The 26,445-nt window shown below is 38.0% G+C and overlaps 1 protein-coding gene across 1 annotated transcript in view; it reads left to right on the forward strand.

The window, feature by feature from the left end:
* Positions 1-26,445, forward strand: part of kiaa1109 (KIAA1109 ortholog) — a 418,633-nt gene that overhangs the window by 202,102 nt on the left and 190,086 nt on the right. Inside the window, exons 31-32 of the mRNA XM_059965080.1 lie at positions 2,750-2,923; positions 13,901-14,021. Coding sequence (XP_059821063.1) covers positions 2,750-2,923; positions 13,901-14,021 — 295 coding nt within the window. The remainder of the gene's footprint in view (positions 1-2,749; positions 2,924-13,900; positions 14,022-26,445) is intronic.

Genomic DNA, 26,445 nt, shown 5'->3' on the forward strand with positions numbered 1-26,445 from the left:
GATGACATGCCAAATTTTCACAGACTTCTAGGAAAGAAGAGGTGCTGTTGTAATGGCACTATATACCACACCCAGGATAGATCCTTTGAAATGATAACACCAGGGAATTTAAAGTTGTTAACTTTTTACCTCTGATCCCCTGATGAGAACTGGCTCATGGACCTCTGTTTCCTCCTCTTGAAGTCAATAATCATTTCCTTGGTCTTGCTGACATTGAGTGAGAGGTTGCTGTTATGACATCATTCACCCAGATTTTCAGTCTACCTCCAATATGCTGGTTCGTCACCACTTTTGATTCGTCCTAGGACAGTCAGCAAAATTCAGTTGGGCATTGGAACTGTGCTTAGCTTCATAGTCATAAGTATAAAGCAATTAGAGTAGGGGATTAAGCACACAGCCTTGTGGTGCACCTATGTTGATGGAGATTGTGGAGGAGATATTGTTGGCAATCCATACAGACTGGGGTCTGCAAGTTAGGAAATACAGGATTCTATTGCACAAAGGGGTATTGAGGCCCAGGTCTTGAAACTTACAGAGTTGTTTTGAAGGGATGATACTTCAGAATGCAGCATGGGTCAATGAAAAGCACCCAGATGTAGGCATCTTCCCTATCCAGATACTCCAGGGTGGAGTGAAGACTCAATGAAATGGCATCGGCTGTATACCTGTTGTTCCAGTAAGCAAATTGTAGCTGATCCAAGTCGCTTCTCAGGAAAGAGTTGATGTATTTCATCACCAATCTCTCAAAGTACTTCAACACAGTGGATGTAAGTGTTACTGGACGATAGCCATTGAGGCAGGTTACCATGTTCTTCTTAAGCACTGGCATAATTAAAGACTGCTTGTGTACTCGGCCAGGTACATTGTCTGGGCCTGATGCTTTCTATAATTTCAACCTCCTGAAGGATGCTCTCACGTTAGCCTCAGGGACTGAAATCACAGCGGCATGGGGGGGGATTTCATGAAGGTACCTCCATGTTTTGACAGTTAAAGCAAACATATAATGCATTAAGCTCATTTGGGAGTGAAGTCTTGTCATCTATGTATCTATTTTGCTTAGTTTCACTTTGTAAGAGATGATAGCTTTAAAGCCTTGCCACAGCTGTCAAGCATCCTTCAGTGTTTCAAGTTTGTTCCAGAGTTGCCACTTTGTGTATGTGGCTTTTCGGAGATCGTACCTGGACCTCTTGTGTTTAACTTGATTGCCAGACCTGAATGCCAGTAATCTGGCCCTCAGCAGACGGTTCATCAAGAGCTTTTGGTTAGGGAAGATTCTGTTTATTAAGTCCGTGACAACCCTGTGTATTTGTTCAGATGCTCTGAGTCCTTGAATACGGCTTAATCCACCGACTTGAAGCAATCCAGTGGCTGCTCTTCTGCTTCCCGTGACTACTGCTTTGTTGTCCTTATCTCTGGAACCTTGCTCTTCAGCCTCTGCCTGCATGCAGGTAGATCAGATTTACTGAAATGTGGTCTAGGCATGGAATATTAGGCATACCTGATTGTAGTGTAACATTGGCTGAGTGTGTTGGGAACCCCGGTGCTACAGGTAATATGCTGATGATAATTGGGTAGAGATTCTTCAAGCAAGCCTAATTAAATTGCCCAACAATGATTTGAAATGCATCAAGGTAGGCTATTTCTTGTTCGCTGATCACGGCTCTGAATACCTTGAGTGGCAGTTTAACATCAGCCTCTGGTGGTATGTAAACTGTGGCCAGGATCATGGAGGCGAGCTCTCTTGGTAAGAATGGTTGGCACTTAATTGTTAGACGTTCCGTGTCGGGGAACCAAGAGTGTGAGAAGACTGCTGCAACGGTTTATCATGAAACACAGACTCCCACATTTCGCTTTTTCCGAATCAGCAGTCCATTCCATCTGGTGTATCGAAAAGTGTCTGTGTCTTACCAACATATCTGGTGGTCCAGGGGGAGCCACATCTCCATAAGAAGCACAGAACACTCATTTCCCTCCAACATAGCAATCTTGCCCTAAGGTCCTCACTCATTTTTTCTAGCATATGAGTACTTGCTAACAAGTTGCAGGGTAGAAGAAGTTTAATTCCGCAGCATTTCAATGTGATTTGGAGACTTTCTCCCTCCTCCCCCCCACCCCCTTTCGACTATGGTGATATACCATCGTCCACTTAAGGATGTTGTACCTGCATTCTTGAGAGTTAAGTCCGCCAAGTCCCTCAGGAGATCATGAAATTACTATTTCTTTAAGATGGTTCAAGTGTACAGGGAAATTACAGGTGGCAGACTGTAGTGAGAGTAGTTCAGAAGAAGTATATTTGGAAGTTTTATATTCTGCTCACACCATTTCAATGTTTCATCAGTGCCATCTAAAAAAGCATCCTACTACCAGCCCTTGACAAAGACTATTCTTTAGCTTTATCCTGAGAAATAACCAGACCCCATGATACTGTTTATTGTCCCTGATTCATTTTCATCTCTGCTGTTGATGCCTATTTTAATCCATGTAAATCAATTTTAGCATTTGACTTGTATTGCTCTTTGTCACATAAATTTTATGTTCTATGCATGATTCAAATAATGTTGCTAATTAAATGATAATTATAAAATTTATAGCTGGATTCATTTATTTATCTTTTTTGTATTATAAATACGCATAATGTTGTTTCGAAATACTGGGAAGTAAATTGAATGTCTGCTTTGCATGTCCATGTTTCATGTAAACAAAATGGTTGATAGAATTAAATAATTAGTTATTCATTAAAATCTTCTAGTACTCCGTATACTCCATTGGAAAGGACGACCATGGAAAACACAGATGATGAGACAGTTACTGATCAATGGAGTGTTGATCAGCCAGTCACTCAGACCAGAACTACTGCCATTGTAGAAGTAAAGGGAGCAGTGGATGTTGTCCTGACCCCACTTGTGACAGAAGCCTTTGATAGGTGAATATTATTCATGTCTAAGAGAAGAAATGCAGTAGCGTTTTTGTGCATGTGTCTGCTTTATAGGGGAAATATTACTTTTTATGGTCACTTTTTTTACTTGGCACCTCATTTCATAGTTCATTTAGGGCAGGGGTGGCCAAATTTTTACATTCCATGCGTCAATTTTTTCACGCACGAGTTCAGATGCGCCATACAACTCTTGGACCCCCCCATTTAATTCTTATAAAAATATGTTAATATAGACATACTTAGCATTTTTACATGATATATTGATTTAATATAAAAACAAGATAAACATTACTTACCTTAATGAGACTTCTTTTAACAAATATATTTTGTCGTCTTTTGATTTCTTCCTTTTTCTTAATCACATATTCTTTCTGTAACTCAGACCCAAGCACTAGCTTCAGTTTTCCTTCTATTTCAGTCTGATGTTGTGTTTTACAGTGTCTATTAAGATCATGTCTTCTATTATGTGAGAAAGTGTTTTCACAAACAGTGCACAACCCTTTTCCTGACGGACCTGCTATAAAATAAGAACTCATTTTCCTACTGTTCATTGAATTCACGCTTACTATCACTACAGTAACTGCTTTTTTTTGCTCATTTTCTTTTGCACTGTGATGGTAACTGAATGTAAAAACAAGGCTTAATTTTCAAAAAAGTACAAAACTGCAAATGTTCAGAAAGGACGAACAAAGCACAACTCTGTAGCGCATGAGTGTCAATTGTAAACTGAGTGGCATAAACCTGCGATGCACCGCTGGTGCAGACGCCTGGTGCCTCAGGATCAAACAAGTATCAAACATGTATTGAACAGTTATGGAGTGACTGCAGAACAAAAGTCCTTCTTTCCTAGTTTGACTCATTGAACTTTTTTTTAAATTGAAAACAGATAATGTGAAAGAAGAAAATAATTAAAAACACAAAATGCTGGCAGAACTCAGCAGGCCAGACGGCATCTATGGGAGGTGGTAGTGACGATGTTTCGGGCCGAAACTCGCCCGAAATGTCATCACTACCTCCTCCCATAGATGCTGTCTGGCCTGCTGAGTTCTGCCAGCATTTTGTGTTTTTATTTATTTACAGCATCTGAGATTCAGTTGTGTTGCCTTTGAATTCACTACTGCGAAGCCTCTTCCAGTGATGCCACTCCTGATGAAGGGTTTCGGCCCAAAAAATCATCATTACCTCCTACCATAGATGCTGTTTGGCCTGCTGAGTTCTGCCAGCATTTTGTGTTTTTATTTATTTCCAGCATCTGCAGATTCACTTGTGTTGCATGTGGAAGAAGATAACATTTGCCAAAAGCTGTGCACAAAATAATAAAATCACTAAAAATAATTGCTAAGTTTTAGATTTATTCTCAGTAAAACCCATTTCTAGCCCTAAGCTACTTGAATTCCTGTTACAGATTTTTTTTTCTATAGATCAGTTTTTGGTTAATACTTCTTGCATGAGTCGGCTTACTTTTTTATTATTATCACTGGGGTAAAATGCGCCACTTCTAATCATCCAATGCACCACTTTTGGCGCATGCCTGATATAGGGGCTTGATTTTTATAGTATTTGTTTTGTTGAGAAATTATTTGAGAATAATTTTGTATTGCTGGTGCTAATGGAAATAACATGAAGATCGTATAAAATCATCAGAGGCATAGATAAGGTGGATGGTCACAGTCTCTTTCCCAGAGTTTGGGAATAGCTGAAGTTAGAGGCAATGGGTTTATAGTCAAGTGGGAGAGATTTAAAAAGTACCTGAGGAGCATGTTTTCCCACAGAGGTGTTAGATTTACAAAATAAACTGCCAGAGGAAGCTGTATAGGCAAGTACAGTTACAACTTTTAAAAGATATTTTGACATGTTTGTGAATAGGGAAGGGTTAGAGGTACGTGGCCAAATACAAGCAAATGTGACTAATTTAGGAAGACATGTTGGTTGGTATGGATGAGTAAGGCCAAGGGGCCAGTTGCCAGGCTGTGTAACTGTATGACTCTGTAACATCATTCTAAATACTATTAAAGGTAAGATGCAGGATGCCTCAGTATGATTCTGATTTTACTTGAACACTATTAATAATTTCTGTAAACTTAACATAGCTATTAATACCGTAACTTTATAGAAGTCTTACTTCAATTACCTTTGAATTTAATGGCTGAATTTATTTTTAAAAAAAACAGATTTACAATTCCTAAATTTTTTTTTTGCAGTCTTCTCTTTATCATTATTTTGTAATATGTTGTTCAACCATTATTATTGTTTCCTCATTGGGAAAAGTTCAGCCAAACAGGAACAAGAGAAAATCTGCAGATGCTAGGAATCCAAGCAACACACACAAGATGTTGGAGGAACTCAGCAGGTCAGGCAGCATCTAGGAAAAGAGTGCAGTGGACATTTCGGGCCAAAACACTTCGCCAGTCCTGCCAAAGTCATTTATGTTACATTCACGCAGCCCTGTAAAAGTATCAGCAGCTATAGAACATGCCTGGAGTCTGGTTTTGCTGTTAACAAAACACTGTTAGTAACTACGTCATGTAGTAACTTAATCCAGGTAACTCAAGAGGTAACAGTGTTATGCATATATAGGTGTAAATATATAAATCCGCAAACTTTTTCAAGCTTAGGTGGTAAGTGATACAGTCTTACGATGATGTGGTAAGGAAATTCAGTTCAGTCCAAGGGATTGCAGTGAGAGAGAGATTTGTAATCCAAGTAAACAGGTGTCGTTGATTCTCCTCAATGTCCTCAAATCTCTAAAATTTTGTCTGTATGCCTCTGGAACCAACTCGTAAGCTTTAAGCCCAGCGTCTTTCACTGTGTTATAATCAGTTGTCTCTTAAAGTGTCAGAGCAGAATACGCTTGCTGAGCCTTCCCTTTAATTACACTTTGTAACAAAACAGCCCACTGGTCCCTCGGCCACTGCCGATTCTGGGCCACTTTTTCAAAATGCATGAAGTACTTATCAACTTATGCTTCATTAAATGGAGGCACCAACTTAATTTCTCAACTGCATTTGTCCTCTTTGCTGCCATCCCTTCCTCTCGAACTCCCGCTGTTTGCCTCTCTAGCATCATACTGCCTCTTTCTTTCGGCTTCGTCAACCTTGGGCTGTTTCAGTTTGATTTTTCTAACTGGAGCTGATTGTACTCTTTTTGTAGATGCTGCCTGGCCTGCTGAGTTCCTCCAACATTTCGTGTGTGTTAATCTAATAGTCAGGCACTGAGCTGTCTGAGTAATTGTATGATCATTGTCATTCTTAAGACAGAGGTTTTTTTTACAATGAAACTTCCAAGTTGATATTTCCATCAGTTATTAGCAATAACTTTTTCAAGTATCAAACATTTTATTGTTTTTCACATAAAAACATAATTTGTTGTTTTGCAATCATATTGCTGTATTTGCTACGATGAGCTTAGAGGGAATTGGATCACAGAAACGTTCATCAGGAGAAAGGAAGGTAAAGTCAGGGGCAGATTGAAATGTGTAGGAAAGATATTTTTTCTTCATAATCTGTGTATGAGTGGCACATCTATTTTTAAATTTGTTTATTAGATATACGTATCACTGATAATATCAAAATTTATTGTTCATCTCTGTGCCTTACCTAAGGAGACGCCAGGAGTCCATCTCATTAGCAGGACAGCAGCGATATATCGGCCAAGCTGATAAGGAAGGCAGATTTCCTTCCCTGAAGGATAGTGCTGATAATCTACTGGTTTAATGGTTATCAGTTCCAAGAATTTTTTTTAACTCCAGATTTAATTACTTGAGGTTCCTATTTCCCGGTTGCTATGGTGAGAGTTAATGTATCTTGATAAAGGATTCAGAATTCTGACAGTAAGTCAGGTAAATTGAATAGATTTTTTCCAATATAAGACCATAAGATATAGGAGCAGAATTAAGCCATTCAGCCCATCGTGTTGCTCTGTCATTTCATTTTGGCTGAATTATTATCCCTTTCAATCCCATTCTCCTGCCTTCTCCCGTAACACTGATCAATCAAGAACCCATCAATCTCCACCTTAAATGTACCCAATGACTTGGTCTCCACAGCTGCCTGTGGCCATGAATTCTACAGATTCATCACCCTCTAGCTAATGAACATTTTCTTCATCTATTCTGAACGAATGTCCCTCTATTCTGAGGCTATGCCCTTTGGTCCTAGACTTTTTCTTCCTCCCCCCCCCCCCCCCCCACTACAGAAAATATCCTGTCCGCATCCACTTTATCCAACCCTTTCAATATTCGATAGGTTGCGATGAGATTCCCCGTCATTCTTCTAAACTCTAGCGAATACAGGCCCAGAGCTATAAGACCATAAGATATAGGACCAGAAGCAGGCTGTTTGGCCCATCAAATCTGCTCCACCATTCAATCCTGGTCTGATCCAATTCTTCCAGTCATCCCCACTCCCCTGTCTTATCCCCATACCCTTTGATGCCCTGGCTAATCAAGAGCCTTATCCATCTCTGCCTTAAACACACCCAATGACTTTGCCTCCACAGCTGCTCCTGGCAACAAATTGCGCAGATTTACCACCTTCTGACTAAAGTAATTTCTCAGCATCTATTTTCTAAATGGATGTCCTTCAAACATGAAGTCATACCCTCTTGTCCTAGATCCCCTGCCATGGGAAATAACTTTGCCATATCTAATCTGTTCAGGCCTTTTAACATTCAGAATGTTTCTACGAGTTCCCCCCTCATTCTCCTGAACTCCAAGGAACACAACCCAAGAGCTGCCAGGCATTCCTCATACGGTAACCCTTTCATTCCTGGAATCATTCTTGCGAATCTTCTCTGAACCTCTCCAATGTCAGTATATCCTTTCTAAAATAAAGAGCCCAAAATTGCACACAATACTTCCAAGTGTGGTTTCAGGAGTGCCTTATAGAGCCTCAACATCACATCCCTTCATTTTTGTAATTTATTTTTTTTATTGAAGTTCATCATCAAACAAACATTTCCATAAGATGTATGTATTTCAGACATTGTACATATATATCATATAATCATATATATCACCAATCTCCACAAAGTATTTAACACATCCCTTCTTTTATATTCTGTACCTCTAGAAGTGAATACCAACATTGTGTTTGCCTTCTTCAGTACCGACTCAGCCTGGAGGTCAGCCTTTAGGGTATCCTGTACAAGGACTTGCAAGTCCCTTTGCATCTCTGCATTTTGAATTCTCTCCCCATCTAAGTAATAGTCTGCCTGTTTATTTCTTCCACCAAAGTGCTTGACCATACACTTTTCAACATTTTATTGCATTTGCCACTTCATTGCCGATTGCCCATTCCCCTAAACTAGCTAATTCTCTCTGCAGGCTCTCTGTTTCCTCAACACTACCCGCTCCTCCGCCTATCTTTGTATCAGCGGCAAATTTAGCCACAAATCCATTAATCCCATAGTCCAAATCATTGACATACATTGTTAAAAAGCAGTGGTTCCAACACTAACACCTGTGGAACTCCACTGGAAACTGGCAGCCAGCTAGAATAGGATTCCTTTATTTCCACTCTCTGTTTGCTGCTAACCAGCCAATGCTCCACCCATGCTAGTAACTCCCTTGTAATTCCATGGGCTCTTAACTTGCTAAGCAGCCTCGTATGTGGCACCTTGGCCTTCTGAAAATCCAAGTACACCACATCTACTACATCTCCTTTATCTACCCTGCTAATGCAAAAAATTGCATTAGGTTAGTCAAGCAGGATTTTCCTTTCAGGAAACCATGCTGCCTTTGGCCTGTTTTGTCATGTGCCTCCAGGTACTCTGTAATCTCATCCCTAACTATTGATTCCAACAACTTCCCAACCACTGATGTCAGGCTAACAGATCTATAGTTTCCTTTCTGCTGCCTCCCGCCCTTCTTAAATAGTGGAGTAACATTTGCAGTTTTAGACAATAGACAGTAGGTGCAGGAGTAGGCCATTCGGCTCTTCTAGCCAGCATCACCATTCACTGTGATCATGGCTGATCATACACAGTCAGTACCCCGTTCCTGCCTTCTCCCCATATCCCTTGACCCCGCTATTTATAAGAGCTCTATCTAACTCTCTCTCTTGAATGCATCCAGAGACTTCGCCTCCTCTGCCTTCTGGGGCAGAGCATTCCACATATCCACCACTCTCTGGGTGAAAAAGTTTTTCCGCATCTCTGTTCTAAATGGCCTACCCCTTATTCTTAAACTGTGGCCTCTAGTTCTGGACTCACCCATCAGCGGGAACATGCTTCCTGCCTCCAGTGTGTCCAATCCTTTAATAATCTTATATGTTTCAATCAGATCCCCTCTCATCCTTCTAAATTCCAGTGTGCACAAGCCCAGTCGCTCCAATCTTTCAACATATGATAGTCCCGCCATTCTGGGAATTAACCTTGTGAACCTACACTGCACTCCCTCAATAGCAAGGATGTCCTTCCTCAAATTTGGAGACCAAAACTGCACACAATACTCCAGGTGGGGTCTCACCAGGGCCCTGTACAGCTGCAGAAGGACCTCTTTACTCCTATACTCAATTCCTCTTGTTATAAAAGCCAGCATGCCATTAGCTTTCTTCACTGCTTGCTGTACCTGCATGCTTGCTTTCATTGATTGATGTACAAGAACACCTAGATCTTGTTGTACTTTCCCTTTTCCTAACTTGACTCCATTTAGATAGTAATCTGCCTTCCTGTTCTTGCCACCAAAGTGGATAACCTCACATTTATCCACATTAAACTACATCTGCCATACATTTGCCCACTTACCCAACCTATCCAAGTCACCCTGCATTCTCATAACATCCTCCTGACATTTCACACTGCCACCCAGCTTTGTGTCATCAGCAAATTTGCTGATGTTACTTTTAATCCCTTCATCTAAATCAGGGGTGTCAAACTCATTTTAGGTCACAGGCCGGATTGGGCAAAATGCAGCTTCATGCGGGCCGGATCAGTCGGACATGTGCAAATGCAGCTTTCATTGCCTCCGTTTTTTCAACTTGTTCTCATGTGTCTCAGTCTCTGCTATAACTACAAAGTGTTTCACTTCACAAATTCTGTTTCTTATGAAGAAGACTGCTGAGCAAGCATTATTTTTATGATTGGTATTAACTTACAATCATAGGCTTCATATCGCCGGGCCATTAATAATTAAAATAATAGATCTATCTAAAATGATCTCGCGGGCCAGATATAATTGTACGCCGGGCCGGATATGGCCCGCGGGCCTTGAGTTTGACACCTATGATCTAAATCATTTCCAGTTATCCGGTACAATGCCAGAACCTATTGATTCTTGAAAGATCATTGTCAATGCCTCCGTAATCTCTCCACCTACTTCCTTTAGAACCCAAGGGTGCATTCCATCAGGTCCAGGAGATTTATCCACCCTCAGACCATTTAGCTTCCTGAGCACCACCACAGTGGTAATTTTCACTGCACATACTTCACTTCCCTGACACTCTTGAATGTCTGGTATACTGCAGATGTCTTCCACTGTGAAGACTGATGCAAAATATGTATTCAGTTCCACTGCCATCTCTGGTGGAGAATCTCACCTGGTCCCTCAACACCAGCTCCATAGCAAAGAAAGCCCAGCAGCATCTCTACTCTCTGCAAAGCCTGAGGAAAGTCCACCTCCCACGTCCCATCCTCACCACATTCTACAGAGGTTGTATTGAGAGCATCCTGAGCAGCTGCATCGCTGCCTGGTTTGGAAATTGCATCATCTCGGATCGCAAGGCCCTGCAGCGGATAGTGAGGTCAGCTGAGAAGATCATCGGGGTCTCTCTTCCTGCCATTACAGACATTTACACCACACACTGCATCCACAAAACGAACAGCATTATGAAGGACCCCATGCATCCCTCATACAAACTCTTCTCCCTCCTGCCATCTGGGAAAAGGGACCGAAGCTTTTGAGCTCTCACGACCAGACTATGTAACAGTTTCTTCCCCCAAGCAATCAGACTCCTCAATACATAGAGTCTGGTCTGACACCAACTTACTGCCCTCTACTGTGCCTGTTATCTTGTTTATTATTTATTGTAATGCCTGCACTGTTTTGTGCACTTTATGCAGTCCTGGGTAGGTCTGTAGTTTAGTGTTTTTTGTGTTGTTTTTACGTAGTTCAGTGTAGTTTTTGTATTGCTTCATGTAGCACCATGGTCCTGAAAAAAACATTGTCTCGTTTTTACTGTGTGCTGTACCAGCAGTTATGGTTGAAATGACAATAAAAAGTGACTTGACTTGATCTCTCATTACAATACCTCCATCGTCATTTTCTATTTGTCGTATATATCTACCCTCAATTCTCCTTTACCCTTTATAGACAAAAAACTTTTAGTATCTTCTTTGATATTAGTTGCCAGTTTCCTTTCATAATTCATTTTTTCCTTCCTAATGCCTCCACAATGTCTTCAGCTATCTCTTTCAGAACCTGGTGTAGTCCATCTGATCGAGGTGACTTGTCTAACTTTGGGGTTTTCAGCTTCCCAAGCACGTTCTCCTTATAATAGCACCTAAACTCACTTCTGCCCCCTGGCAATCATGTATTTCTACCAGTTTGCTAGTGTTTTCCACAGTGACGACTGATACAATATAATTAGCATTCCTCTGCCATTTCTTTGTCCCCTATTACTACCTCTATGTATGTAGAATGGAGACTTTTTTTACTGAGCAGATAATATGCCATTTCATTCCTTTACCACTTCTATTAAAAGGAACAGGTTAGAACGCAGTACTGAGATTGTTAACTGGATGAGTGTCTTGATGAGAGGTTCCCAACCTGGGATCCACAGACCCCTTGACTAATGATAGGGGTCCATGGCATAAAAAAGGTGGAGAATCCCTTGTCTAGATCATGTGAGTAAATACTTGAATTGTCAGTGATGATGGAAGTTAGATCAGGAAACCCTTAAGTCCAAACATGATTAATTGTGCTGAACTTGCTTTGAAACTCCATGTTGTTGGAACAAGTTTGCTGAATTTTTGGTTGTTAATGCTCTCATGTGAGACACAAGTAACCAGAAATATAGATGTCCTTCTGGTCTGTGTAATAACTCCTCATAAATTAACTTCTGAATATTTGTTAATATCTTTTATAAGTCTATTATGTACTTACTTTTTTTCCCTTAGCCTGATATGTTTAACTTTGTTTTTATCTCGAAAACTATCCATTGTAGTGTAGATAACCAGCATTTTGCTCAGCTTTAACATAATCTCTTGAACTTCCGCATTTTTAAGTTGCATATTTCCATCAGTTCTCAACAGTGTTTTTATGTTTTATCAACTTCTGTACCCAAAGCCTAATTGATGAAGACAAGCTTGCTTTACTAACCTGTCTATTTGGGTTCAAATGTTTTATAAGCCTATTCTGCTCTTAGTACTTGTTTGTTTAAACTCTACATTAATATGTTCTGTGATTGTTACATTTATTTACAAAACTCATCCTAGTTTTAAGATGTTCTGCTTCACAATTATGGAGAAAGTTTCCACTATGTGCTTAGAAAAGGTAATGCTTTATGAAAATGAATCATAGTTTTTTGAAAATATGATCCATCTTTTTAAATTAATGTTCGTAATGTACTGTGTGTGTAAGTACTTGAATTCTCAATGACAGATTGTAAGTCCCTCAGAAAATGTTTTATTGAAGTTGAAGATCATGGGATTAAAGGCATATTAATAAGCTGGCAAGGAAATGAGCACTATTATGGGAGTACCTAGTGCTGGTGGCTTCATGCATGCATCAGCTTTAAAACTGTAGTTATTTACTATGTCTTGAAGGATAGAAAGCCAGATGTCCTAATTTGTTGATTACATACTGTACAGATAAGCATCAGTGGGAAAGTTAATTTTATAAACATATGTCACCAGATTAAGCATGATGTTGCAAATAAATTTTAATATGATTTCAAATAGATTAAAAAAGATAGAACAAGATATTTTGTAAGTGTAGCCAGACATATGCGATTTCATTTATGCCATTTAAATGCCATGAGTAGATGTTTTCAGATGCAGTAAAGACTACATAGCCCTGGTTAGACTACACCTGGCATGCCCAATGTTCTGGGCACATTTCAGGAAGGGCATACAGCAAAACTCTGATAATCCAGCATGTTTAAGACTAACAGGCAATCTAGGGACTTTGGTACCAAAGTAGCACATTTTCTGGACTGTTGAATTTTATTCATTCTAATATACCCTCTTAGTGTCACATTTAGACTCACCCATCCTCTTACCGTCTCCAGCCTAGAAAAAACAGCTATCAACTATTTTACCTTTATTTAGAGATGAGCTTTAGGTATTATATTTAAATTATTGTTATTAGTTTATTATTGTCACATGTACCAAGATAGAGTGTAAAGCTTTTTTTGTATATTGTTCACGCAGATCTAATTATTACACAGTGCATTGATCCTGAATAAAATGTAAAGGCAGCTGAAAAAGTGCAGTGCTGGTAAATGATAAAGTACAAGGTTGTAATGAGGTAGATACTGGGGCCAAGAGTCCATCTTAGTGAACAAGATGTCCGTGGTAGAGTTTGTTAAGTGTTCTTGAGCCTGGTGGTACATGCTTTCACACTTTTGTATCTTCTGCCCAGTGGGGGAAAGAAGAAGAGAGAATATCCAGCATGGGCAGGATCTTCGATTAATCTGGTTGCTTCACTGAGGTAGCGAGACGTAGAGTCAATTGGGGAGGGGGTGAGGTGCTAGTTCCTGTGATGTGCTGAGCTGTGTCTTCAACTCTGCAGTTTCTTGTGGTCACGTGCAAAGCAGTTGCCATACCATGCTGTTATGCAGCCAGACCGAAATTTACTATGAAATTGAATGTTTAGGTTCACATTTAATTAAAATAAATAAGTGTTGAATTTGCTGAAGAAACTATTAGACGGTTTCTCGTAGATATTTGGTTGAATAAAAGTCAGTAAGTCTATGCGACCTTTTTCATCCTATGTAGTGAACTAATCATATTTTTCATCATTAATAGATATTTTGAAGCAATGGTCCACTTTTCCAGCATTTGGCACCCTTCTGCAATTGTAGACAATCTGCATGCTGAAGTGCTGAAGGAGGCTCTTCTGAATAGCAAATCAACAAATTCAGAACATGTGAGTTCGTTTGTGGAATTTAGTTTAAATAAGTATAATATCTCACTGTAGAATTAATGATTATTAGAAAACTAGCAATTTCCTTGTGTAATATTCATTGTACTATTATTTTTCAATGGATGTTTTACACCATTTTTAAAATGCCATATAGCTGAATATCAATTTGACTAAATTGTGAGCTCCTTTGCTTAATTTGAAAAATACAGCTCATTTCCCACTGTGGAGTTATGAATTGGTTTACCAATCAACAAATAAGTCAGATCCCTGTTGTAAATGATGTTGTGCGGTTAAACAACGAATAAGAGGAGGAGGCTGTAAGAACATTTCTGACCTCTACAATGAGCCCAGTACAAGCCCCAGAGATAAGACAGAAGAGTTTTCAATCAACTAGCCTGGTACTGAGTGGTTGATTCACTTAAATTTTCTACTGAAGTGCCACATAACTTCAATGTCTTTGTAGTAGCAAGTGTATTCCCATGAATTGAGGATTGGTTATCACATAGTAGGCAGAGACTGGAAATAAAGATTTTTTTTTTAGGCTGGAAGGATGTAACTGCTTCAATAACTGGTTATATTAATGACCTGGAGGGGATCAGAGGGCAAGGAATTTCAGTTTACCATTGAAACTAATATAGGAAAGCATTTTTTTGATGAGGAAATTGGACTTTACAATAGGATGTAGGTAGATGAGTGAGTGGGCAAAAACTTGGCAAACTGAGGTTAATATGGTAATGTGTGAGGTCTTGCACTCTGATGAGAGGAATCTAAAGGCAGACTTTTAACAAAAAGGAGGATTGCAGATTTGTAGAGTACAGGGGGACCTGGGTGTACATGAGCACAAATTGTTAAAAGGTAGCAGGCAAGTGCAGCTACTGGCGAGTAAGTCAAATGGTATATTGGATTTATTTCAAAGGTTGGGAGTTTAAAATTAGAGATTGATTGTCTGAGATTGTGAGGCTGCACCTGGTTTACTGTGCACTGTTTTGGTCCCCTTATTTATGAAGCAACCATACTAGATTTGGAGCCACCCACTTCAATTTTATTTCCCGTTTCCATTGCAACATGCCAGTCCATGGTCTCTTCTACTGCTGAGATGCCACACTGAAGTTGGAGGAGCAACACCTTATATTCCATCTGGGTAGCTCCCAACCTGATGGCATGAACATCAGTTTTGGTAATTGCCGCACCCCTCTCCTTCACCATTCCCCATTCCCCTCTCTCATTTGTGTTGGAAGTCTAATACCAGAGGGCGTCCATTTATTTTAGCTGAGAGGTAATTTCAAAGGAGGTGTGAGGGGCAAGTTTTTTTTTACACAGAGTGGTGAGTGCCTGGTGTGGTGGTAGAGGCAGAAACACAAGAGGCTTTTAGAAACATATAGAATGTGAGGAAAATGGAAGGACATGAACATTGTGTAGGCAGAAGAGATTAGTATAGTTAGACATTTAATTACTAATTTAATTGGCTTGGCACAACATTGTGGGCCAAAAGGCCTGTTTCTGTACTGTATTGTTCTTTCTTCTACAATAATAGAGAATTACCAGTTGGCAAACATCAAAAGGGCAGAAAATGCTAAAAATCTCTAATAAAAAATATCATGAACAGACTATTTGGAAAGTATTAATGAAGGTGGGCAAAGTCTATGTGGGTTTATAAAAGGACTTCATGCTTAATAAAACTACTGGGATTTTTTTGAGGATGGAACTGTTGGAGGCGGGTAAGATAAAACTAGTAGATGTAATGTAATTGGACTTTAATAGCGTTCCACGGCAGACGTTGGTGTGCAACGTTAAAGCATGTGGGGCTGGGGTTGTTTATTGTCATAGACTAAAAAATTGGCTGAAATACAGGAACTAGGAATAAACCCCATGTTTACAAGGCACCCAGTGGCAAGCACTTGGGCATCAGTAAGTCACAATGTATGCTAATCATTTGAATGAGGGAACTAAACAAAACGAGTTCCAGAAGAAAGTGAAGAGTAAGAGGGAATCTCAGAGAAATGTATAACAATTCCAACATGTTTAGACAGAATAATACAGGGAAGCTGTTCCTAATGACTTGGGAGCCCTGAATCAGGAGACACAGCCTTGTGATTTAAGGTACGAAATTTAAAGTATAGATGAGAAAAACATTTGGAGGTTGGTGAATCTCTGGAATTCTTCCCACAAAAGATAGTGGTGACTCGAGCATTAAATTTTCTCAGAAAAAAAGATAATGATATTTCTTAATTCTAAAGGGGTTAAGGGACATGAGGTGAAAACAGGAATAGGGACTGAACAATGATCAGCATGATCAGATTGAATAGTGGAGAAGGGCTAAATGACATACTCCTGTTATTTGAAGGGATGATACTTGAAGTCATAGAAGGGAGGTCTTTTCTGGATGTCCTGTCAGGATTGAATAGTTAACAGACTCATTAAGACAGCAGCTGGAACAGAGGTTGGAAGTGTTTAAAAACCTTTTGAGATAGAAACTCTTGAGTACCACAGGATTGGATAAGAGAAGCTATGACTGATTTAAAAATGCCCCAAAAACAGAAATGTAAGATTTTAAATAGAAGCAGAAGTAGGCACCTGGGCTCTTCTCACCTGTAGTACCATTCAATGAGATGGTGATTGATTATTTAATTTAGTGCTATATTTCTATGCTCATCCCATATCCCTTACTTTCTAAAAATCTATCATTTTCTGTCTTGAAATGGTCATGGTGGTAGTGGTACTCTGGCATCTTTCCATGGATTTGAGAACAGTTCTCATAAGTTCGAAGGTAGCAAATATATGCCCAGTATGTAAGAAAAGAGGGAGTAAAATGGTAGCAAAGTGCCCTTAGCAAAAAATCAGCAGTAGAGAACTTGCAAGAATTCTATTTATTTCTATGCATATGTGAAGGACCCAGAAGGTCTATTGATTTGCTATGGAAGTTGATTGAGTGCTTAAGAGTACCATGAGACACAGTGTCACTGTTCTCCCACAGTAACTTCTGTCATGGCGATTGAAGGACTATTGTGGTTTCAGCTACCAATTGCAAATGCAAATGATGGGCTTCCATAATTAGCCGGTGCCCTGGAAAACCTGACTTGTGCTATTGATTGGACAGTGTAGCCAACAGTGCCAATGAGTCATCTAGCATATAGAATAATACAGCAAAGGAACAGGCACTTCAGTCCATAATGTTGTGCTGAACTAACTAAATTAGCCTACTAAACAAATCCCTTCTGTCTACAGGATGTGCTCATCCTTCTATTTTATACACATGTGATTCTTGAATGCCCTATATGTTCTCCTCCAGTACCATTCCAGGGACCCACTACTCTCTGTTGTTTGTCCTCCCAACTGATCTATATCCTGTTGTATCCTTTGCCAGTCTTCTACATTATCTACAACACCACCAATCTTAATATCATCTGTGAACTTACTAACCTACCCACCCACGTGTTCCACCACCAGAGGATTCCTGTGAAACACCAGTTGTCATGGTCCTTCAACAAATCTACCATTCCCTCTAAATTATTTGGGAAAAGTCAATTTTGAATCCAAGTAACTAATTAATTGAGGATGCTATGCAGCTTAATCTTCTGGATAAGCTCCCATGAGGTACCTTGTCAAGCACCTTGTAAACATCTATGTAGTCAACTTCCACAACTCATCACTTTCATCATCTCTTTGAAAAACTCTTTCTTTATTGATCTCTTTCATTGAGTTTCGAGTAGATAAACATAACAAAGATAATGATACAAAGAGATCGGGATTACATTAATAATGGTTAACATATACAGAAACAGACTCCGAGTAACATGTGTAATCTAAGCCTCCCAATCTCTTAGTAACTAAACATGAAAAAGATTCATAGAAAAATGTTTTTTACAAGAGAAAAAAAGTCCCCGTAAACTAAAAAAAACTAAATAAAAACAAAACAGAACAAAAGCTGGGCTGCCGTGTTTCATCGGTTAAAATCATTATTTGTCATTTGAAATCTCTTTGAAAGACTCAGTCAAGTTACTAAGACAGGACTTAGCCTACACAAAGCCATGCTGACTGTCTCTAATTCAGCCAAAAGTTTTCCAATTGATCATAAAGCCTATACCTAGGAATAGTCTCCAGTGGCGTAAAACTCAACAGTCTGTAGTTTCCAGGATTACCTTCATTTCACTCCTTGAGTAATGGAACAACATTAGCTACTTGAAGTTCAAAGTAAATTTTATTATCAAAGTACATACATGTCACCACATAAAGCCCTGAGATGTATTTTACTTCAGACATACTCAGCAGTAGTAACTATAACAGGATCAATGAAAGATCAACTAGGAAGGCAACAAACTGCAAATGCAATAAATGAGTGAGTGAGATCACAGTCGGTCAGAATCAACCATAGATGTCACATCCTAGTTGTCTAGATACGCAAACCTGGGCACTTTGAAATGGCGAGCAAGCTGTTGGCCATGTAGCTGGCTCTCCCCCTCCATGCAACTGATGAACAAAAGGAATGGCAGAGCCTGATACTGTTTGGTACCAGCAGCGTCACCGGACTTGCCAGTCTTTCTTTTTCTTTTTCAATCTTTTTATTGAATTTCATATATAAAAGAAACATAATATAATAATAAATAGATTATAAATGCATAAGACTTGAAATTGAATTAGTAGTAGGATAACAATATCCTATTAAAATATCAACATAGAAACATAGTACATTATCAATCAAGTCTATAATAATTATATGAAAAAAATAAAAATAATCATCAAAAGAAAAAGAAAAAATTATAAAAATACAGGCAAAAATATAAAAGAATACTAAACTAAACTAACTGGGCAATAATAACAGTTTATTTGTATATGATAGTGCCAAAAACTCCAGAACTCCATACCTGAACAAGGATAAGTAAAGAGAAGGTCTGGAAGAGGCCAAATTAATTCATATGAAAATGTCGAATGAACGGTCCCCAAGTTTCTTCAAATTTAATTGATGAGTCAAAAATAGTGCTTCTAATGTTTTCCAAGCTCAGAAAAGAAATAGTTTGAGAGAACCACTGGAACGTGGTAGGAGGATTTACTTCTTTCCAATTTTGTAATATAGACCTTCTGGCCATTAATGTTACAAAAGCAATCATTCGTCTAATTGAAGGGGAAAACTGATTATCATCCTCATTTGGTATACCAAAAATTGCAGTAATAAAATGAGGTTGTAAATCGATATTCCAAACTGAGGAAATGATAGCAAATATGTCCTTCCAATAGTTATGTAAAGCGGGACATGACCAAAACATGTGGGTCAATGAAGCCACATCTGAATGACATCTGTCACATTGAGGGTTAATATGAGAATAGAATCAAGCAAGCCTATCTTTAGACATATGAGCTCTATGTACAATTTTAAATTGTATTAAAGCATGTTTAGCACATATAGAAGAAGAATTAACCATTTGTAAATTTTTTTCCCATTTTTCTATTGATATATTATATTGAAGTTCTTTTTCCCATTCTTGTTTAATTCTACCTGATATTTCTGGTTGTATCTTCATAATCATATTATAAATAAAAGCCACTAATCCCTTCTGATAGGGATTTAAGGTAAAAATCATACCTAAAAAGTCCATTGAAGTTGAATTGGGGAAGGATGGTAGAATTTTATGTAAAAAATTTCTAATTTGTAAATATCTAAAAAAGTTAGATTTAGGTAACTCAAATTTGTTGGAAAGTTGGTCGAAAGACATCAAACTACCTTCAAAGAAAAGATCACGAAAACATTTTATACCTTTCATTTTCCATATGCTAAAGGCTTGATCTGTCAAAGAAGGTTTGAAAAAAAATTAAGTAAAATAGGGCTATCAAGAACAAAGTTTTTCAGAGTAAAAAATTTACGAAATTGACACCAAATTCGTAATGTATGTTTGACAACAGGGTTGGATATCTGTTTATTGAATTTAACTAAATTGGCAGAAAGAGAAGAACCCAGAACGGAGAATAGAGAATATCCCTGTGCCTCATTGCATTCTAAATTTACCCACTGTGGGCACAATGGTGAATCCAAATCTGATTTCCAATAAATTAAGTTACGAATATTATTCGCCCAATAGTAAAATCTAAAGTTAGGTAAAGCTAAACCACCATCTTTTTTAGATTTTTGTAATTGCCTTTTACTTAACCTAGGATTTTTATTTTGCCACACAAATGAAGAAATTTTTGAATCAATGTTATCAAAAAAAGATTTAGGAATAAAAATTGGTAAAGCTTGAAATAAATATAAAAATTTCGGTAGATTCATCATTTTAATAGCATTAATCTGACCAACTAATGATAAGGGTAAGGGAGACCATCTTGTAGTAAGTTGTTGAATTTGATAAAGCATAGGTAGAAAATTCAATGTAAATAAATCTTTATATTTCTTAGTAATTTTTATACCTAAGTAGATAAAGTTATCATCAACAACTTTAAATGGTGTCCTTTCATTCAATAAAGTTTGCGCGTTTAAAGGGAATAAATCACTCTTATCCAAGTTTAGTTTGTAACCAGAAAAACTACCAAATTGAGCCAACAAGGATAAAATAGCGGGATCAGAAATATATAACAACAAGTCATCAGCATAGAGTGATAACTTGTATAATTTCTCATTACAGGTGATACCAAAAATATTAGGAGATTCACGAATAGCAATGGCTAAAGGTTCTAATGCAATATTAAACAATAAAGGACTTAAGGGACAACCTTGTCTCGTACCACGAGATAATTGAAAAAAGGAAGATCTGTAATTATTTGTAAGAACAGAAGCAACAGGTTTATGATATATTAGTTTAATCCATGATATAAAATTAGGACTAAAATTAAAATATCTCAAAGTGTTAAATAAATATACCCATTCAACTCTATCAGCATCTAGTGAAATAACACATTCTGGAATTGTGGGTGATGAAGTCTAAATTATATTAATCAATTTTCTAATATTAAAAAAGGAATACCGATTCCTAATAAAACCAGTTTGATATTCTGAAATAATCTGTGATAATACCTTTTCTAACCTAATAGCTAAAATTTGTGTAAGAATCTTAGAATCTACATTTAATAGTGATATAGGGCGATAAGATGCACATAGTGGGATCCTTATCTTTTTTAAGAATTAGAGAGATAGTAGCTTCATAAAAAGACTGAGGTAATCTCTTCTTAACAAATGCATCATTAAAAATTTCACATAGCCAAGGGGAAAGCAAAGAAGAAAAAGTTTTAAAAAATTCTATAATAAAACCATCAGGACCAGGTGCTTTCCCTGAGTTCATTGATGAGATGGCCTCTCCTATTTCGGCCAGAGAGATAGGAGCATCAAACAAGCTACGATCTTCATCTGTCAGTTTGGGAATATTCAAATTGTTAAAAAAGTTATCCATCATGGACAGATCGCCGTCAAATTCTGATTGATATAAAGATTTATAAAAATCTTGAAAAGGGTTATTGATTTCTTTATGATCAGTAGTCAGATTTCCGTCTTGTTTACGAATTTTAATAATTTGTCGCTTAGTCGAAATAGCTTTTAATTGGTTAGCTAATAATTTATCAGTTCGATCACTATGGATATAAAATTGGGCCCTGGTCCTAATTAATTGATTCTCAATTGAAGAAGATAATAATAAGCTATGCTCCATTTGAAGCTCAACTCTTTTCTTATAAAGTTCTTTGGTAGGAGTCACGGAATAAATCTTATCAATTTCTTTAATTTTATCCACTAATAAAGCAATATCTAAATATCTTTGTTTTCTTTTACCGACAGAATATGAGATAATTTGTCCACGGATAAAAGCCTTAAAAGAATCCCAAAGTATTCCTCTGTCAATCTCTTCTGTATAGTTTGTTGAGAAAAACAAGTCAATTTGCTGTTTTATGTAGGTGATGAATTCTGGATCTTGAAGCAAAGTAGCGTTAAGTCTCCAAGATCTAGTATTATTCGAAAAGACCGAAATCTTGATAGATAACTTCAAAGGTGCATGATCCGAAATAGCAATAGAATCATATTTACAATCAATAACATCTGTTAATAAACGATGATCAATAAGAAAATAATCAATTCTAGAATAACTGTGATATACATGTGAAAAAAAATGAAAATTCTTTATCTTTAGGGTTCAAAAACCACCATATTTCAGTGATTCCCGAATCAACCATAAAAGAATTAGTAAGTGAGGCTGATCTATTCGGAAGAATTCGAATAGGTTTAGATCTATCCATTGAAGGATTCAAATAACAATTGAAATCTCCACCCATTATCAACATATATTCATTTAGATTAGGAAGGGAAGTAAATAAACGTTTAAAAAATTCAGGGCAGTCAAAGTTTGGAGCATAAATATTAACTAGAACCACTTTTCGATTAAAAAGTGAACCAGTTATCAACAAAAATCTGCCCTGTGGATCAGAAATAATTTTATGATGTGTAAACGAAATTGAAGGGTTTATAAAAATAGACACACCCCTAATTTTGGCGGTAGAATTTGAGTGGAATTGTTGACCTTTCCAGAACCTAAAAAAGCGTTGATTATCCTCCCTCCTAATATGGGTCTCCTGTGCAAAAATAATATTAGCATTTAGTCTATGGAATACTTTAAATATTTTTTTACGTTTAATCGGATGATTTAAACCATTAGTATTCCAAGAGATAAAGTTAACAGACTTATCCATCATGCCAATACTAATTGTGTATATCATAAAAGGTTAAAAAGACACATAACCCATAAATCAGGAAGAAGGAAAAATGATTCAGGAGCAACCGGAGAACATGACACCTCAACAATATTAATAATTTAAAGTCGGCCCATAAACTAAAAGCAAAAAAATAAAAAGCAAAAGCGTGAAAGAAGATCCCTACCCCCTCCCCCAACCCCACGGAAAAAAGCCAAGCGGCAGGCGCACAAACTAACACTAATATTAGCCCCATTTTCAAGATGGCGACTTCATGAAAAGAAAGAAAAGATAAACTATATAACACCCAGATATAAATACAGGGTTGTAAACAAAAAGAATATATATCAATCAAAATGAAAAAATAATATAAAAAAGCAAAAAATCATTAATAAAAAAAGGATAACCTTTGAAGTTTAAAATAGTGTAATAAGCCTTTAAAAAAATTCCATATTCAAATATAAGGAAATGACGTTTCAAAAACAAAGACTTATGGGAAGAAGAAACGACATTTTGAAAGGACCATATTACAAAATATAGATGTAAATTCACCAATCTTATTTTTAAAAAAAAAGGTTATCAAAATAGAATTTAAAAAGGGTTCAATAACCACTACGATGTATATATAAAAAAAGTTCAAAAATTCAAAACATTCGTCCCATTCTCAAATACAGGCAAATAAATGCTTACGGAAAGCAAAGTCTTATGGGAAGAAGAAACGACATCTTATAAAATAAATCATTATTACAAAGTCTTAACATGTATATCTAATCCAGAGGGAAAAAAATTAATTAAGAAAAAAGACATTATAGTAAAGTTAAAAAAGCATCTGTAAATCATGATAATAATAATAAAAAAACCCAGGTCTACAGACCAAAATAAAAAGCTATACCGCAGCTTCATAAGTTAAAGCCTAAAACGGAATGGCGTCTTCTCTCCAAAAGTTCTTCCACATAACACATATTTCAAGTTGTACAAGAAGAGCGATATTCTTCAACAAATTTCTTCGCTTCTTCCGGAATATTAAAGAAACGCTAACTGTTGTCGCTCAACGTAATTCTGAGATTCGCTGGATATCTTAAAGCTTGTTTAAGTCCAATCGAATGAACCTCCGCCATCACCGGTTTAAAAGCAATTCTCGCCCTCATTACCTCGAATGAATAGTCCTCCACAATACGAAACTTGTTGTCTTTGTGAGAAATCATACCTTTCTGACGAGCTAATTGAATTAAAAGCTCTTTCTCCCGAGGATAATGGAGATGGACAATCACAGCTCGTGGCTTGTCTTTCGCAGCCGAAAATCTCGAAACTCTGTGGGCACGATCAATAGTAAGCTTAACCCGCAAAGTGTCCTCGCCAAAAATTTCCCACAATAAATTAGAGAAATATTCAGTTGTCACCAGACTCGAGATTTTCGGGAAATCCAATAATACGCAAATTCTGTCTGCGAGACCGGTTTTCAAGATCGGTGATTTTAAACTTATACTGCTCCACTATTTTAGCGGTCGATCGTACCTTCTCCTCCAAAGTTTCGATTGTACGTATTTTTTCACAAATTATCTTGTCAAGAGCCGCAAACTTTTCTTCATGACGTTCAATAACTGCTGCCTGCGATAGAAGCTTGATATCAAATGATTTAACGACTTCTTCAAGCTGCGATATTTTCGCAGTAAGTTTGTTTTCCAGACTTGCAAGTTTAGTATCCAGTTTAGTATCCAGAAGATTGGAGATTGCATTGAGAGTTATAGGGTCTTTAGACGATTTCTTAGGTACAGACATTTTAAGATTGAAAAAATTAAATCCAGTGTTATTCTTAAAAAAAATAAATCATAAATATCAACCCATATGATTAAGTACAAAAAGATTTGATTAAAGGGTGATTATAGCTTAAAAAATGAAGAGCGCCTAAAAGGCAGATGTCTACGTCGCCATCTTGAAACTCCACCCCCCACCAGTCAGTGTTGAACTGAACGTACAACTGCCTTAAGGACTCGAGCTCCGGAATTTTCGATCAGGCTTTACACCCGAATCCTTCCCCATGAGTGGGCATATAGCCACAAGGCAGCAGAGGTTTGAGATCAGAGTTTTCCTTCTCATAGGTGAGCTGCCAATCACAGCTGATGAGCCCCATCTGCACGAAGCGACTGGTTTTAAGACACTAGGTATATGCCTTTGCCCCTTCTGTCAGTAGAAACAGATCCACCACACTTGGTAGCTAAGCCACACGTGAAGGCCAGGAGCTGGACTTGGTTGTCAGAGGCTGTTTGAGGAGCACGCCATTGGAAGCATTTAATAAGTAGTGGGAGCTTGTCCCCATTACCAGCCCCGGCTATAATCCAACCTTAAGGAACCCAAGTATAAATAAATAGAAATGAGTAATGAGAACATGAAATAACAAGAAAAAGAGTCCTTAAAGTGAGATTATTGGTTGAGGGAACACCTCAATGGATAGTCAAGGCAGTGTAGTTATCCCCTTTTGTTCAGGAACCTGATGATTGTGGGGTAGTAAGTGTTCTTGAACCTGGTGGTGTGAGTCTTGTGGCTTTTGTGCCTTCTACCTAATGACAGCAGTGGAAACAAAGACCATGGACTGGATGGTGAGGAACTTTGATAATGGGTGCCACTTAAGATGTGCTCAATGATTGGCAGGGCTTTACCTGTGATGGACAGGGCTGAAAACACTACCTTTTGTAGGGTTTTTCATTGAAAGGCATTGGTGTTTCCATACATGGCCATGATGCAGCCAGTCAATGCACTCTGCACCACACATCTATAGAAGTTTGTCAGAGTTAGATGTCATAGAAAATCTGCAGCACAATACAGGCCCTTTGACCCACAGAGCGGTGCCAAACATGTCCTTACCTGAGAAATTATCTGGGGTTACCCATAGCCCTCTATTTTTCCAAGCTCCATATACCTGTCCAGAGTCTCTCAAAAGAGACGCTTGTCATGTCAAGTCTCCGCAAACTTCTAAGGAAGTAGAGGCAATTGTACTGATGTACTGGGTCCAGGACAGGTCCTCTGAAATAGTAATGCCCAGAAATTCAAAGCTGATAACCCTCTCCACTTCTGATCCTCCAATGATACACAATTATATTGGTCAAGGCCCCAGCAGGTACATCTCTTGCCTCTCTTAATATCCTGAGATATATTCCATCAGGCATCAACGACTTGTGCACCTTAATGTTGTATAATAGACCAACCACTACCACCTCCTGTGTCTTGAAATGTTCTAGCAAATTCGCATGCTCCACATTGATCTCCCTATCCTCTATGTCATTCTCTGTAATAAATACTGACTCAAAGGATTTAGGACCTCAACCACATCCTCTGCTTTCAAGAACACTTGCCTTCTACTCGCTAGTTACCTTCTTGCTCTTGATGTATGTATAGAATGCCTTGGGATTCTCTTTAATACTTTTTGCCAAGGTCTTTTCATGGCTTCTCCTGGATTTTCTAATTCCCTTGTTGAGTTCTTTCCTGGCTTTATAATACTCACTAACTCTGTTACTCACTAAATCTAACCCTTGACTAAATTCACTGCCTCTCTCAACTGCCAAGCTTCCCTGATCTCATCATTCTCGAACATTCTTACTGTAACATATCTATCCTTGCCAAAAACAGTTTTTCTCAATTAACTCTCCTTGTTCCTGCCTAATACTCTCGTAATTTACCCTGCTTCAATTTAATCGTCTCCCACAATGTCTAGACGCTACCAGCATAGATGCAACACAGGGCTAAGCACACCTCCAATGCCATATTTTAAATT

The sequence above is a fragment of the Hypanus sabinus genome, chromosome 3 (genome assembly GCF_030144855.1).
Source record: "Hypanus sabinus isolate sHypSab1 chromosome 3, sHypSab1.hap1, whole genome shotgun sequence".
Lineage (NCBI taxonomy): Eukaryota > Metazoa > Chordata > Chondrichthyes > Myliobatiformes > Dasyatidae > Hypanus > Hypanus sabinus.